At 42.9% G+C, this 17,506-nt stretch overlaps 1 protein-coding gene across 2 annotated transcripts in view; it reads right to left on the bottom strand.

The window, feature by feature from the left end:
- The window catches only part of LOC133409979 (LIM domain-binding protein 3-like), a 40,485-nt gene extending 23,309 nt beyond the window's left edge, over positions 1-17,176 (bottom strand). For both annotated transcript variants that reach the window (XM_061690642.1, XM_061690643.1), the window contains exons 1-3: positions 17,083-17,176; positions 11,880-12,117; positions 2,049-2,200 (exon numbers count right to left, since the gene is read on the bottom strand). In XM_061690642.1, the coding sequence (XP_061546626.1) occupies positions 2,049-2,200; positions 11,880-11,975 (248 nt within the window). In that variant the 5' untranslated portion in view covers positions 11,976-12,117; positions 17,083-17,176. The remainder of the gene's footprint in view (positions 1-2,048; positions 2,201-11,879; positions 12,118-17,082) is intronic.
- Between the last annotated feature and the right edge of the window lie 330 nt (positions 17,177-17,506).

The raw sequence follows: 17,506 nt of genomic DNA on the forward strand, positions 1-17,506 counted from the left end.
GTACAAACGAGCACAACGTCTTCGGCATTTGACTTGGCGATTGCCTTCCACCTTCCTTTCGTATCGTGCACAAAACAAGGTGGAAATGGTTCCATTCGTGTTGTCTTTACTTAGCGGGAATAAAAGTCACTTTATCTTCCAATCGTGGCGAGAAGGGTTGGGAAAAGTGCCGAAATATAGCAAGCAAATTGCTTTTGTAACGTACCTCCTTCATGTGACATCTTTTCTGCCCAGGGTCAACTTCCTTGCGTGCACGGGGACGCACGAGTCAACAATGTCTTCATATCTGCTCACATCTCCGGGGCGCATATTACGCTTATTATTTGTATTATTACTACTTTTCTTTCCCTCTACCCGCCGTAAGCTGGCGTTCCCGGGAAGAGGAAGAAAATAAAATAAAATAAAAGAGAGGGATGAAACTTTGTTTTCCAGTGAGGTACAAGACACTTGTGAGAACAATGAAGAAGGTAAAAAAAAAATAATAATAATAATAAAATAAAAATACAAACGTCCTCCTGGGACGAGAGATACAATTGAATTGCAATTTCATAACAAGAACAACAATTGTGTGAAATCTGCGCATGAAAGGGGCTCGAGGTTGTTTGTGTCCCGTGTGTCCCATCCATTCCACGTGGACGACGGGACCAGGACGTGAAGTCGAACACCTGACTTTCACTCTTTTGTGTTGAAAGCAAAGTTTATCCGCCACAAAATTGGCAATAACTGCTTGCAGCGTTTGTGCTTTTTCTAAAACACCCTGAGATGCCACAAGATGGCGCCGAAGACCTGCCTAATAAGAAAGTAGTACATTGGCGTCAAGGAACTATATTGAAGTAATACATCTTGACTGAGACATGAAAGCGGAGACGTTTAGCCTGGGTTGTTAGTGGAAGAAGAGACAAAAGAGTCTTTGTGCATGCACTTCGGGTGTATTTTTTCACAAAATCATCTGTAAGTCATTTTTTTGAAGGTTAATGTTACAGGATGATTTTCAAATGATATTGACTGACTGAGTTCCACAAATTGCCATCCGTCGCGATCTTACTGAATGTTATGTTTTGATTGGCTTTTTCATTTTGTTCTTTAGTAATTAGCAGTCGATCAAAACCACCGATTTCTGACCCAAAAGTGACGAAAACGAGCTTTTGGTGGAAAGAAACATGGCAACTGGAAGTGACCTTGACGTTAATATTTGACGCTTATGTCATACCTCAAACTATCAAACAACAAAAACAAGGCCGAAAAAGCACTTAAAATATTTATAGATGTACAACTAAGAAACTTGCCATGAACGACGCTGACTCGCCGCATGGCTTGAGTTGAACGTCAGCAGCTTTTTTACATGGCGTTCGCCGCTCTCGCCATGAACCGCATCATCTTTTCTCCCGATCCCAACGGGTACTTTCTACTATTTACAGTGTCACATGCTTTGTTATCATACATATACATATTGTGTTGGAGTGTGAGGTGCCTGCTCTCGTCCCACCTCCAACGTGTCGGCATTTCTCTCGCTCATAATCGACGTGACGAGCTGAGATTCACCGCCTAGTTAGTCTCTTCCACTCAAAAGCTGTGCTGATCTCAAAACCAAACCAACGCAACGCCGCCATCTACTGGCACCTGTTTGTCCTTACGGTTCTATAATATAGAAGCTTGAATTTCACAGACGAGCTGGGAGAGAGCCTCTTCCACGCCTACCTGATGAAAAACCTATTTGACGGATACTGTAGATTGATCGGTAGCAGAAAACGGTTGAATTCCGGCTGACAAATTTAAACGTCAACGGCAGTGAATGAGCTCAAGTGGATTTGGGATTTAGTTTGCGGTATATTTACGGTACTGCTAATATTGCCAACGATACACCTTTTTACGGGGCTGTCAAGTACTGGCGTTTTTTTCGCAATTTGCGGCAGGTCCCTGTGATACTGTATGTCGCGTCGGCGTGAAAGCGCAACGTTATTGCAATGTCCTGCTCGGCTGGCTTCCATCTTAAAGGCACTGGTGCAAAAACCTCAGAGTGACCAGTTGTTCACTTTCAATTTTCTTACTTGGTCATGGTGAGCGCCAGGTTGTAGGTGGCCATCTTGATCTTGTTCTGGGCCTCCAGGTGGGTCATGCCCTCCGTGCACACGCCGTCGATGGCCATGATGACGTCTCCCTGAACCAGGTTGGCGTGCGCCGCCTTGCTGCCCGGCGTGATCTGAACAAAATCCGCACACGTAAACACGAATCAATAAGCAATGGTTAGAAGCCGGAGTCAGGTGGTTTGCGCGTCAGTATCCGGATGCGAGTTGTGGCCGACAACCGGCGATGCCGGTAACGCTTACGATCACTCTCAAAATCCGCCATTTTGAGTAACGAGCGAAGTAACGCGTTACTTTTCCCGGGGAAGTATTTAGACTGCAATCCAACAACAGTTACTTTTGCATCATCAATGGCTCTCAGCAAACACTAATTTGTAGCTGGTGATTCAAAGAACGAGGCGTCCAGATGCGCAGACGCATTTAACCGAGAGCGCCCTTTTTTCCAACGAATAGAAGAAAGCCATTGGGAAGTGATTGTTGATTCTACAATGTACAGTGACGGTGCAGTCTCATAAAAATGCAAAGAAATGCCCGACTTCACTTTCGCCACTCTATTTTTGTTCTTTGCCTGAGTAAAAAGTGTATTTGATTGTTCTTGCATTTTTATTGACACATTAAGAACACAGTTTTCCTGGTGTGTTAAACGCGCAATGCATTGTGAGTTAATTATTGATCCCGAGTGCGCGATCATCAATCGGTCGTGGAGGGTAAGGACTGACTCACTGAAGGACTTACGATACCTTAGCTTAAATCAGATTGACAATGAAACTTCAAAAGTGACTTTTGAAATCAAGTAATCAGCAATGTAACTAAGTTACTTTTAAGCTAGAGTAATCAGTAACGTAACTAACTGTGGCAACACTGCCTACAATAGCTCCTTGCGCGTGTTCTCATTTTGTATTCGCGTGTTTGTCATGCTCAATAAACGGCTAAAAGTACATCAGCAACTGTGGCTCTCCTTGCCCACATTCGAGGGCATCACAGAACTTTATTTGCGCCATTTTATTCACGTCACTCCTACGACGGTGGCGTATCTGATGCTCGCTTGTAACTTACATTTTGGCTCGTAACATGAAGCAAAGGTTTTGACCGAGCAAAACCTCGTATCTGGAAAAACGCGCAAGTTGGCCCACTTGTAAGTCAAGGTACCACCGGAAAGGTTATAGCAAACTTTGGACCATTACAAAATTATTTACCAACAAATTAAAAAAAAAAAAAAAAAAAAAACACAACAACAAAACGATCCCCTCCGTCTTTTCTTTTCACCCACAAACAAAATGAATTTACGAAACGTTTCTTCTCCGACCAAAAATATTTTTCCCAAAGTAATATTTTCCCCCCAAAAAGTTTTTTTTTTTTAAATAAAAAAAATCTCCTAAAAAAATTTTCATATAAAAAAAGACTCCAACAAATTTAAAATAGTCACTGAAAAAATTGTCCCTAGAGGGGTCAAGATTTTTGTCTAATAGGTTTCACAATTTTATCATTTTTGAAATTGATTTTCCTGAAAAAATAATACTACGCTTCTTGCAAGTGAACAGGAATGAGTTTATACCATCAACCATTCATGGCAGCCATTGTGTGACATAAGACATGCACCCAAAAGCAACAGATGTCCTGTCGCCACCAAAATGAAACGATGAGAAAGCAGATGATTATCGTGATTATTGTGTGGCTGACAGGGACGAGAGTCCAGCGTGTCCACAATTTTACCTAAGCAGAGCGGATCATCGGCCGGCCTCGCCGGCGCCGCCCTGTGAAGCCTGCACAGTTGTCAACACACACACACACACACACACACACACACACACACACTCTTTTTTCCCCCCCAAAAACCCCCCTTTGTCGTCACTGTGCTATTTGCAGCCACTGACCCAAGAGTCACCACCTCTGAACTTTCCACCTGGAAGAGTCTTTTAAGAACTAGATGGAATAGAACCATTTGAGAAAGACAAATGTGGCCAGTATCCATGAGTTGATTTTCTACCGCGCTGCAGACTGTATTTTTATGGCTTGGCAGCGGCTGAAAGTCGTTCGCTTAAAACCTGGAAAGGCCGTGTTGCTGTATCATTTTGATTACTTGTCAAATGAATCTGTAGGTCAAGGGAAATCTGGATCTTTTGGGTCATTTGCTTCCGCGCTTAGACCACTTAGAAACAGAACATGCTGCATTTGACCCTCTGCTAATGAAATAAAAATAATCGGTCTTTCTAAAGTGCAACTGTGAAGGTTTAGCCCCGGGATGGCCCGACCAACTGAGTGTTTCTGAGTAAACTAAAAATATCTGCAATATCTTTTGGAGGTTATTGCGGCTATCTTAAAGTAACTACGGTGACCCTGCGCAATTGTAACAGTAGATGCGAACATCGGAGATAACCGATAAGACGTGAGTGTGTGTCGCGCGTGTGTGCGCGCTGGCTGACCTTCCGTGGCTAAAAACGGCAGCGTGCCTGTCAACAGTTGGGCCGTAACGGCGGCGCTGTGCAGAGGGAGCCGCTCGGTCCGCTGGCTTACTTGGAGTGGACGGTTAACGTCGACGTACTGTACGTGTACAGCACGCGCATCCGATTTGCTCAGACTTGGAATCCATACATAAATATTTGACTAGAATTTTTTGCTCAAGCAAAGTTTTGTAAGTGTGTCTCAAACAGGTGGGTTGCAGATAGTTTGTCATAAATTACTTTCAAATAGTGCATGTGCAAAATAAGATTTTTGTTCTTTTAATGACAGCCAGGCGTTAGCAACGTCTGCCTCACGGTTAGGAGGTTCTGAGTTCAAATCTGTGATCAGGGCTTCCTGTGTGGAGTTTGCGCGTCGTCGTTTTTTTTCTTCCTCATTCCAAACACATCCACATGTTAGCTTTATTCGAGGTGAACAAATAGTCTACAGGTGTGATTGTGACTAGGAACGTTTGTGTATATGAGACATGTATATTAAAAAAAAAAAAAAAAACAGCTAACAAAGACTCAGAAATTGCCTTTTAACATTTTTTTGACATGTGTTATAACAATACAATACTGGGTAAAGGTTCAAAGTCACTGTTAGATTTGTAGTTGTTTCAGTCAGTTTTTTAATACACTACACAAACACAGGAAGCATTTTTTCAGCATTAATCACACCCAAAAATGTACACATCGCTATAGTGTATGCAAAACGCCATCCATCCATTCTCTGAACCGCTTATCCTCACAAGTCGCAGGTCCATCATTTGCAATTGACAAAAAAATGTTAGTTTTTTTTTTTTAAACAGAAAAATAAATACCTTTGAGGATTTAATGTCATACAAATCTAATTAACAGCTGCTATCACTCGCTACTTGGTGGGTGGAAGCATCAAGGAATGCTGTCTGTTTTTAAGGGTGGCAAATCTCTGTCGTGCTAAGATGCTGAAGTGTCTTTTTTGAATGACATTAGTGAAATTAGGAATACTTCCCCTTCAAAATACACCCCAAAAATACATTGCAACAATTAACAACGGATCAATATAGAGCAGTGTTTCTTCGAACCCCAGGGGTTCGGCGAGGCAGTCGCTGGGGTTCAACGGAAGACTCGACACACACCGTGTGATGCGTGCGCGCATGTCTCCGTGAAAACCTTTTGAACGGCATTTCAACTCGCTGCGCCTGGAGTTGAAATGCTCGGAAATTTAACAACATTTCAACGATACACTTGAGTTGAATAGCAGTGCTGTGGTGTCAGACAGCGCCTCCAATCATAAAAAAGAGCCCCCAAAAAAATCTACTCTTACCTATGAACCCTTCTCCAGGATTGTAGAACTAACATCAAGAAAAGGAACAGAATTTGTTGTGAATTTTCACAACGAAGTCCATTCGTCATATGAGAGTGGCACTGACCAGGGGAAATGGCAACGGCACAATTCACATTCACTTGCAGTCAATATTTATTGAATTGAACTTTTGTTTTTGTTTTTTGTGAGATTCATATTTGGTTGGTTTTATTCTTTTAACACAAAGATTTTGAGTGCAACTGATGCGTGGTTCATTTTGTGCATGACCTGGATGACTGAGAATCTACACTGACATGACAATAAAATATATACATACCCCTTTTGAATTTGAAATAAACCGTATTTTGTTTTTCCAATTAGGAAGTGTTCTGTGAACTCCAGATGAAATTTGCGGGGTTCCGTACCTCCAACGAGGTTAAGAACCACTGATATAGAAGCTAATGGCATGACTTTGGCTCACAACACAATACGTGATTGCTCCCATGTACTTTTGAAGTGGCAGATATTTTATTTGGAGTGCATTTGTGACTAAAATCCATTTTCTAATCCTTCATCTCCAAAATAAAATGTCTTACACGATGCACCTTGACTGAAATGTTTCAGATTTCATTTCCATATTGCATTCCATGTGATTCCTGGACTGCAGAAGGTCCAATGCTACAGCGGAGTATATTTTCAAATTAGAGTGGACCCCCACATACTTGCAGTTTGTCATCCCCTGATTCGAATATATCCATGGATTTTTTTTCAATTTTATTTTCATTTTTTTCTCATTTGTTTCCCCAATCTTTTTCTTTTTTTCTTTTTTTTGGGGGGAACCAATCCCCAGAATGCTTATTGGTAGTTTATCCTCACTTATTCAAGAATCTTTGGAGGGAGGGTTCAAAAAAATTGTGAAAAAAAAGTGCCATTTTTTTTGTTTGTTTTCAATCAAACAACCAAATCATTGAGAACAATTGAAGCCCCCCTAAAATAGGCCTAACGATGCCACTGAGCTATGGCTTGGTTTGAGTTCTATTCAAATATGTTCAAACTTAATGACAGTCAAAACGACTGATCTTTGATATTTGCACATTCAATTAATACTTTTTCTACTGTATATACCATTTTTTTTTTTTTTTTTTTCTAGCACCGCGGGGCCTTGAGTACCGTAATTTCAATCCTCTGTATGTGTTACGCTCTGTATGTGAAGACTTGCGTCCCAGAGTAAGAATGTCTGTTTTATCCAATGTTAGCATTGTCAGATGTCATGAAAACGCAATTATGGATTTGATTGTTTGACGTTTGGGCCCCGTTTTCCTTTCAATTCAGTCCGTTAGATGGTTGCAGCCGCAACTCCATTTACCGTACTGACTGATTTGGGCAAGTGGCCTGCAAATGTCTGCTCATCGGGCATCCCGAAACCTCAAAACCTCCGAACCTGAAATGAAAGCGTCTCGATCGGAACGGGCCGAGGAGCTGACGTCGTACTTGAGCTTGTGGAGTCGTATTAGATGTAAAGATGAGCAATGAAATATCGGACGAGGGTGCAGCTCCTCACATTCTACGAAGTCAGACCCGAGCATAGCAGCTGAGAGATTTCCCACCGAGCGCCGGAGTCAGTTATGACAGCGATACCAGTGCGGATTAAAAGAGCAGATGACTTTCGAGATCCTCACATTTGTCGACGTGAGCAGGAAGACAAAAATAAACATCGACAATAAAGCGCAGCCAAGTGGTCAAATTTGTGACGTGAAAAGGACGGAAAGAATACTTGAAAACATTTCGCTAATTTAGCAACATAAGGGGAGCGAGCCACGGTTTCCACAGAATTTGTCTTTCCGAAACGGACGCCAGTCATCGAGCCTGTGCCTTTCAGACCCGACCCAGCGAACGGGTACTACTGCGTCTGTGCGAGGTTCGACAAAAAAAAAACGTATGATGTATAAAGTAGTCGCGGGTCCTAAAGCATTCACCATTCAACTGTAGTAGTCAGGAACGGCCGACCCGCGGAAATGAGAGCGGCGGCCTCTGGACAAACGTTTAAATGTCGACTTCAGACTTATTTCTACACAGCTTTTGGTTAACCACACCGAGTATGCAATTAGTCTTTTGTCCGGCCTCCCCTCCTGACATCTGAATTTTGGCCTATTTGACTGCCGGTTCTCCCGCGCCGCGTCATCAAACGGACTTGAACTTAACATTGTATCGCATCCATTTCGCATATTACGTGACTCATGTTGTCCACTCAGCATCCAATGCAGCCTGATCATTCCTCCATCTGTGATCCTATGTCAAGGGTTCTTCGGTTTTCCTCGAAATGGGCACACTCATATCTCATTCAGGGTCCCCTGGGGGACCGACACCAGGTACGGCGGGGCGGGCGCCGGGCCGAGCGCCGACACGTTTGTCCCGGTTTCGGGTCTGGTCGCATCAAACTCCGACTGTGGACCAGGCATACCTTTAACGCAGTAGACTACATCTTCGTTGGAATACGAGAATATGATTTGACTTTGATATGTCATCGTGTTGTGGTCTGGTTTCAGGCACCGCAGCCCATATCTTCAAAGGATTTGCTGTACTGAGGAGATGATCAAGCGTCAAGAACCTTGACGTTTCTGACTTGTTTGGTTCAAATGATCAAAATGATCGGTGAGCAAAAGCGGAACATTCCAGCAAAAACACACGAAGAACATCTTTGGTGAGTTTACAACCGGCCGCTGGCTCACAGGCCCCTTCGTCATCAACTCATTTCCCGGGATAATCCTAAATCCGAGTGATGAGCGCCGAGCCCCAGAGGATTTCGGGAGCGTCTGGGATGGCTTTTGATCATTGCGCCGCTTCATTACGGCCACGTGGCAGAGTCCACGGTGCCCTGATATTGGCTGGCGAACGGGCCCCGCGCCGATGTCACGGATGCTAATGCTACGGCTAGGATCGTCTTCCATGTTTGGAGAGGCACCTGCCGTACAATGTCCGTCAACATCGAAGAAAACGTTCATCTTAATTTTCTCACACATTCAGCGACACAACTTCATTATAATCACATCTGTTTCAAGGTCCTCTTCCGTCAGAATCGATTTGTTTTCTCATGTTTTATGTGCAGCATACTGTAGGTCAAAATGGATCTGGGACACGGTTTGACGATCGAATGCAAAACGATTGGCTCGGATGACGCCCCGCCTTCTGCACGCCGCTGGAACAGAGACACTTCAGGTAAATGTAGCTCTTTATTATGTTCGAGAGAAGGAGCTAAACAGTTGGCTTCGTCCACTACTCCGGAGCCTTGCTCCAAGTGCAGTGCGTAGCATTTAACAGAGACACTTTATTAACAGAGTCTTTATTATGTTTGCTAGCCCGTGAGCTAACGAACGAGCGAGCTAAAGTCAGCGCCTTGCTCCAACTTGTTGCGTGTGTTCGTCCCCAATTAACACACATAAAGGTTGACCGTTTATGAAGCATAAAGTCAGCAGCACACCTTTTTCAGTCAGTAGTTGACTAGAGGAATTTGAATTTGATTGACAGGTGAAGGGCTTTTCAGGATTTCAGAGCCATAAAAAAAAAAAAAAAAAAAACAACAACAATATTATCGTTTATAGTGATTTGTGTTTTTGGAAAAATCTATCGTCCTAAAATGTGTGCGGCCGTTTCACAGGAGGACATCAATGTGGCACAAACGAGCGGGTACAAATAACCGCACGGTCAAACGCTTGCGAGGGACGAGAGTGTGAACCTTGCGCAGAAAATGCGATATCGCTACGAATGCTTGGCCTACCCGAGCAGATGCCGTGATATGGACCAATCAGAGGCGAGCTGTTTTCCATACTTCAATTGGGTAAGATGAGCGAGCCAATCAGAGCAAAGCTCATTTACATGTCGCATAACAACGAGAAATTGGACTGTCTCAAATGCCAGGCAGAAAATTGAATAGAAATTGAATAGCTTGAAAAAGGGCATTTGGGGCACTTCTGCCCCAAATGATCACGCAAAGCCGATAAGAGGACACAATTAAATCGAAAGACCGTGATGAAAGGGGACCTCTGATATTGCAACAGCTTACATGGAGCACGCCATACTCCACTTTATATGCAATCCACCTTGAATGTACCGTACTGCACACACTACACCTATGTCAGATGGATGTCGTCATTTCGCCAGGGATCGCCAACCTTTTTCACATACTTCTTGGGTAACGACTTATGCGAAAGGCTAACGGTTTGATACACACTTTTGAAAGATATAATCATGTTATTATTCATCATTAATGCTGCCAACCTAGTGAGGATAAACAATACAGAAAATGGATGGATGGATATTCAGCTGTGTGATGAAAAATCAGCGTAACAGAGGTTCTCAAACTTATCACACCAAGTAGCACCTCCAACAATACTCACAGTAACTCTCCAAGTGCCACCGTTATGATCAACGTTACAATACAGTAATGTAGTAGGCCCAAGTGTCCATCAAAAAACTCATGCAGAGGTTTTATTCCTGTATTTATTGTAAGCTAACACTGACAGTACACCAAATTTTAACATTAACACTGAGCTTAAATATAAGTGAAAGTATTACTTCATGATTAAAAAATATATATTGCGCATAAAAGTTTTAGAAAAGAAAAGAAACAAAAATCACACTTCAATGTTTGAAAAATAAAAGGTTCATAAAACTCAAAAGCAAATGTATTGTCCTGTACTTAAACGTTAAATATAACGGAAGTGTACATTACTGGATTAAAAGATTGAGCAGGCTCTATGCTCGTCGCGACAAGCTTCATTTTTATACGTTTGAATGTAGTTCAAATTGAAAATGCTGCCGATTTTATTTGTATTTAATCCATTGATTCCTCCGCGCACCACTAGGCAGGAGCCCATGTAGCACCAGCGGAGAGACGAAACATTCCCAAAACACAAGAGAGCATCCCGATTTCGGCCTTTCAGCTGGTCTATTCCGGGCGCACGTGAAACCAACACCGCTTCCACTTTTAGGCCCCCACGGATCCGTTTCGCCCCCCACGCCCGCTGACAAATGCCGGCAGCCGCCACGCCCCCGTGCGCCCCCATACCACGCCACCCCGACACCTCGCTTGTGACCCCGAAAGACTTCAGACGGCAGGACACAAACCCCCAACGAACGAAGAACCCACTTGTTCATACTTGAACCATTTTTTTTGACTTTTTGGAGTTCACACCATCTTGTGTGCTTTGAGACCAGAACGAAGACCACCCGTGAAGGATGGAGGAGAACCAATAGGAAACCACCATGGTTTATTGAACACCATGCGGAGCCAATCACAGTTGATTCCCAATGATTGGCTGTACCTTGTACATTTGTGTGTATATGTTTTGCTCGTGCCTTTCCTGCTATACTGTGGTACCTTGACTTACGAGTGTAGGTGCACCAATTAATCGATTAATCAACAAATAATCAATTATCAAATTAATCGACAACCGTTTTGCTTATCGATTGATCGTTTAGAGAGCTCGTTGAACATAAAATTGTCCAAATCATCGGAGTTCAGCCTCTCAACAGTAAATATTCTCAAATTTCTGTATTCCTCCATGAAAGCAGACTGATTACATACAATAATGACGTAATTAAATAGAATCGGGTTTTATAAAAATGAAATAAAGTCAATTGATGGAAGGGGACCTTTAAGCGTTATAACACGGGTATAAAGGGTGTAGGTGTGGGTTTTTTTAGCCTGTCTATGCGGTTTTGTATTATGTGTTAGCATTAAGCTCGCGGAGGTTATGTGGTTGTTTCACAGTCTCTTTGTTCTATGTTTAATTTGACGTTAAATTGCAACTTGGAGAATTGTTCACTGATTCTATCTGGCAAATTCTATCTGGCAAATTGCTGCTTGTTGTAAAGTGAGTTGAGTCAATGCCAACAAACGGCGCTTGCATCTCAATTTTGTGCTCTCAAGTCAAAGGAAAAAATCCTCCTAGCGGGGGCCACTCGTATCTCAAGGCACCACTAGCAGACTCTATAAATAAAGACGTTTCTAATCTCAAGAAGAAGAGCTACAATTTTCCTCCAAGAAGAAGAAGCTGAGAGTCCTCTTACCCTGGAGATGGTCAGTGGCATGTTGAAGTCCTTCCCTCCCTGGAGCCGGAACCCCCAAGGTCCGGGCCCGGGCAGCGACACCGTGTACGCGCTCATGTTCCAAACGGGGGAAAAGCTCCTTTTTCCTAAAAGTGGGGTGACAGCCTTTTTTCTTTTTTTGGGTGGGGGTTAGGGGTTGTCTTGGCTCAGGGGTCTACGAGGGCCAGAGCGGCGGGACGCGAGGGAGGGCCGGCGGCCTCTGAGGGCAGAAGAAGAAGAAGAAGAAGAAGAAGACGTGAACACAACGAAGAAGTGCGAGGAGGAAGACGAGGACTCGCCTGCTCGGACGAGCTGAAGTGACAGACTAAGAATAGACGCAGATAACCGGGTGGCACGGGGGGGTTCTGAAGGAAGGGGGGGTGGGGGGTGGACTTATATGGCATGAAAGGGGACACCCGCCACGGCAAGCTCGCCGTGATTCACCAGCGCTAATATAGACCCGGTTGATTCTTCTAGAACCCCCCCCCCCCCCGCCCCATCTGGACCAGCCTTTAGGGTCTCTTCCGATGGGCGAGGCCAGGATGCGATCGTAAAACAACAAAAAGGTCACGCGCAAAAAGTGAAGGGACGCCGTTGGCAAAAGGTCACATGGCCTATTAGTCAGAGGTTGACAGTTTGATTCCCGCGTTGAATTATCACCACTGTGACACGCCTTCTAGCATTCCCAAAGAAAGGACCCGACCGGTTCGTCAGATTGTTGATTTGTGATGCTTTTTTTAAACACATTAAAACATTACAACATAAGACAAAACTAATGACATTCAAACAAACATTTCCCCCCCCCAAAAAAACATTATCAGATTTTGGTCTGTTAAAGTGCGTCGGCAACTGCGGCTCTTCTTGTCCACATGCGAGGTCATGAGAGGTGCAACAGTCGACAACGATTAATCGGCAACTGATCAATTATCAAATTAATCGACAACTATTTTGATCATTGTTTAATCGTTTATTGACCTCGATTAACTTCAAATTGTGCAAATCCTTGGAATGTTAGCATCTCAACAGTAACTATTCTCCGATTTCTGTAGTCCTCCAGGAAAGTAGACCGATTACACTGGGTTACAAAAACAATTTCTTCGTAAATTGTCTGTTTTTTCAACTAATTCGGGACAATTTTGCACCACAGAATCGCACTTGCTCAGGGCAGGTTTTTTTATTCCAAATTGTTAACAGTTCATGAATCAAATGTTACAAACTTTGCCTACTGTAAACTGAATAGTAGACATCGATAGAAGTAAGTACCTGAAAATGGAATGTTACGTCATCATTGTTCAAAATTCAAGGCAGGAAACTCTGTTTATTGGATGTTAACCTGATTGAGCAAAATTAATGTGATATTTGGATTCAGCATATCAAAATTGTCCGAAATTAGCTCAAACATCTTAGAAAATGAATTTGTTGTTATCCTGTGTTATTTTTGTGTTTTTTTCAAAATGAGACATTTGTAAAGATCTGTTTTTACATTTGTGTATTTTCTGAACTGTTCATTTGAAATAATGTCCTGTTTTTTAATAAAGGAATGGAAATTAAAACGTTGTTTTGTCCAGATTATTCAATTAAGATTAAGATAATCTTTAGTGGCAGCCCTAGAGTAACATAATTGCTCCATTTTTTTCTCCCACTTCACTCTAACGGCGGCGTATGTGAATGTCGCTCGTAAGTCAAACTTTGGCTCGCAACACAGAGCAAAATAAATAAATAAAAATCGACCAAGCGACGGCTCGTAACTGGGAAAAACTGTAATTCCAGGTACTACTGGATCTCCTCCTTCCATGTTTATTTTATGTTCATCTTCTACTTCCCGACTGCGATATGACGCATGTTTACGTGCTCATTAAAGGTCACGTATTTTGGCTATTTCAACCTCCATAGAGTGACGCTCTAACATGGACTTCCTATGAAAGTGTCTATTTAACTTCAAAAAACCTCTTGGTTTTGTGATACAAGTGTCCAGAAAAGGCCCTCTCGTAGCTCTGACAGCTACTTCTGTTTGACCCAGTTTTGTATCTGCTTTGTCCATATTTGGCTTTCCTCTGATTGGTTGCCACTTGTGAGCGCACACGCGTTTGTTATGTCGACAGCGCTGGCGTGGGAGCAGAGAGGTAGGCGGAGATCTTCGCCCGTGACGTAGATAAGCTCGAGAAATTCCAACGAGCTGATTTCAGGCCTCTCGGCAGAAAGAATGTCTGGAACTCAGGAATGCGTGGACGATTTCAATTCGTATTTCACATGTTTGCTGAGGCACCATAGAGACAATATTACATCGCAAATACTCGGAAAAGTTGGTTTGGCAAAATATGGGACCTTTAAGTAGCCTCCAGCGATAAAATAGAGACTGGGGTTTTTTTCACATTAAAAAGCACAATGTATTTTTATTGTACCTTTTACAGATAAAAGGCACAAAGTGCTTTTATAAGACAGATGACAAATACACAAAATTCAAAAGTAAAAGTGGGATTTAAAAAAACTAAAAAATAAAACAGAAAGGGGCGGCACGGCGGCCGACTGGTTAGAGCGTCAGCCTCACAGTTCTGAGGACCCGGGTTCGATCCCCGGCCCCGCCTGTGTGGAGTTCGCGTGTTCGCCCCGTTCCTGCGTGGCTTTTCTCCGGGCACTCCGGTTTCCTCCCACATCCCAAAACCATGCATGAATTGGAGACTCTAAATTGCCCGTAGGCGTGACTGTGAGTGCGAATGGTTGTTTGTTCGTATGTGCCCTGCGATTGGCTGGCAACCAGTTCAGGGCGTACCCCGCCTCCTGCCCGATGACAGCTGGGATCGGCTCCGGCACGCCCGCGACCCGCGTGAGGAGAAGCGCGACAGAAAATGGATGGATGAAAACAGAAAGGATCATAGGTTATGATTTGGGCTGATTCCGATATTTGGCAGAATAAAAGTCCAAAAACCAAATCATCTCAAAAATATATATATATAAACGCTGAAACTTACCCAAAACTTTGTGTTGTTGTTTGTTTGAATATCATTATTAAAAACAAAACAGCAAAAATGGGCAGATTTTTGCCAATATTTTGTTTGTTTGAATGTATCTTTGTCTTATATTGGAATGTGTTAATGTGTATAAAAAAAATAAAAAATAAAATTCTGCTCATATTTGCCGACTCGGTTGGGCCCCGAGTTATAATTATTGAAAAGACCTGGTTAAAAGGTTGACATCGGAGGCACCTGTTTTAATAAATATATTTTAACGTCATTTTTCCCTTCTCAAAGCTTTGGCTGCTTGAATAATGCCACTAAAGTTTTAAAAATCACATTTAGTAGAGAAAAGGTTGCACAAAGTGAGTGAAGCTGAAGTCAACGGTGCGCTTGTTATCCGATTTGGAAACGCTCGATTTTTGTCAATGAGCCACTACAAGCAATTGTGCCCGTCAACTTAATAGCTTTTTATTTTGGCAAGCGTTAAACAACAGGTGGGCACACACGCGCACATGCACACGCACGCAACGGTGTGCTGTCGGTCAGCGTGCCTCGTCCGAATGTCTTCCTGTCAGACACAAATCAAAAATAAAACGTGACTATATTTACAGTATATCTCCTTAACATGGAAGTTTACCCGAACAATTCATTGCGGGACCTGTGTGTTGTGTTACATACTTTGTGTGAGTGTATGTGCGCGCGCGTAACGCAGCAGCTAACATGACCCCCAGTATCAGCGTCTAAGTTTAGACACTTTTGTCACAGGCAGGAATGGCGCCAATGTGGCCTGGATGAGAGATGTTGTATCTGGCCCAGCCGGGACGACCCGCCGGGAGGAACGTCTGAGATAGTTCCCCAAAAGATCCGATTGCTGGGGATGCTTTTACAACCTGAATGTGTGTGGGTAGCACGCGCGCACACACAAACACACACAGACACACAAAAACTAATAAATAGAAAAGTAGTTTCAAGCTCCGTATACAAGCTGAAGTTGAAAATTTGAAAAAGGCATATGAATCGCATTAATAGGGCTCCCTCTAAAGTTTGAAATGGAACATTAATTACATTCGGCAACAAGTTATAAGTTAAAAAAAATATATATTTGCAACAAGTTATAAGTTGAAAAAAATATATTTATTGTATACGCGTGTTTGTTTTGTTACTTTGTTGGCAGTATGTTTCGAAAGACATGTTACTCTATGGTGGGGCAGCTCGAGGTGCAGCAATTAATCGAGTAATTGACTAATCAACAACTAATTTGATAATCTATTAATTGTTCAGAGACCTTGAATAACTTAAAATTGTACGAATCCTCAGAATTTCAGCCTCTCTTTGTGTTGAATCAAAATAATATCTGCTTTTACTTTGGAAAAGAATCTTCAACATTTTTGCCGATTTTCTGACACTACGGACCAAACCGTTAACGGAATCGTAATCATTCGGTTTGTGCATTTTCCACACTTTCAATTTGAAAATCATGTCCCGTTTCTTTAAAAATCACGAAAGTTAAAAAAAACATATTTTAATCGAGTCATCAATTCATAGGAACAAAACATTAAATATAAAAATAAAAAATGTTAAAATTAAAATACAAAAATCGACAGAATAATTATCGATTAAAATAATTGTTAGTTGCAATCCTCCCCCCCCAAAACTCTGTTGAAATTTGGTGCAAACACAGGATTTTCCCACCACCTTTTCTCTTTCTTTTGTTTCAACATATAATTCTAATTTTAAAGTGATTTAAATTGATGTGGTTGCACTTTTGGACCAGCTGCAACTTTTACGTTGTGCTTTTGTGATTTAAGGCTTGGAAAGCACTGTTTAAATCTACTCTTCAATAAAGTTCATTCATACATTATATTGGTTCTTCAACCAATATTTCAGTCTTTGATATTGTTGTTTTATCCTGTAAGGGGCCCTTGAGTTACACAAAATCCTTTTGATTTCTTGTTGTTCCAAAAAAACCTCTTTCTGTTGTCGACTGGGCGAGCGGGTGAGGACCTGCTGCCACCGTCTCCGCCCACCGGCGCCGTACCGCGCGAAGAATTGGGCGCACACGCAACGTAAAATATCACCCAAACCTGATGACGTCAAAGGCAACCTTCGTTGGATTCATGTCACGGTGAGTGCCGGTGGCCGGTGAGGACGAGGACGGTGGTGATGAAGCTAAGGGGATTAGGCGGCAAGAGAAGGACACGAAGAGGAAGTAGAAACAAGTGACCAAGTACCTGCGAGTGTTGTGCCGCCATTGTGGCTTTGCGTCTGTGCTACGGAGCACCTGTTGTGGAGTTTGTGGAGTTGCTAGTTCGTCCCGCGGGGGTCCAGCTCTAGCGGGCGGGGCTCCCCGGCTGTGGGCGGGCAGCGCCGGGGGGTAGGGATAGAGGAGGGGAGGGGGGGGGGGGGGGTGTCTTCCTCTGTGGTGGTATACTTATTGTTCTTCTTCGGTGGTGCAATTCATTGGCGGGCTTTTTATTTAAAGGGGCAGTAACAGCCGGAAGTCTTTGACGCCGTGTGATCATCATTAAATAACTCATTTGGCTACACTACTGTGGAAAAAAAGCATAGCAATACAGTAATAGATATACTGTTGAATGAATAGCTGAAAAGTGTGCGAGTCACTTAGTCAATTTAGAACATGGCAGCATGGTTTCC

Source organism: Phycodurus eques, chromosome 11 (assembly GCF_024500275.1).
Source record: "Phycodurus eques isolate BA_2022a chromosome 11, UOR_Pequ_1.1, whole genome shotgun sequence".
Lineage (NCBI taxonomy): Eukaryota > Metazoa > Chordata > Actinopteri > Syngnathiformes > Syngnathidae > Phycodurus > Phycodurus eques.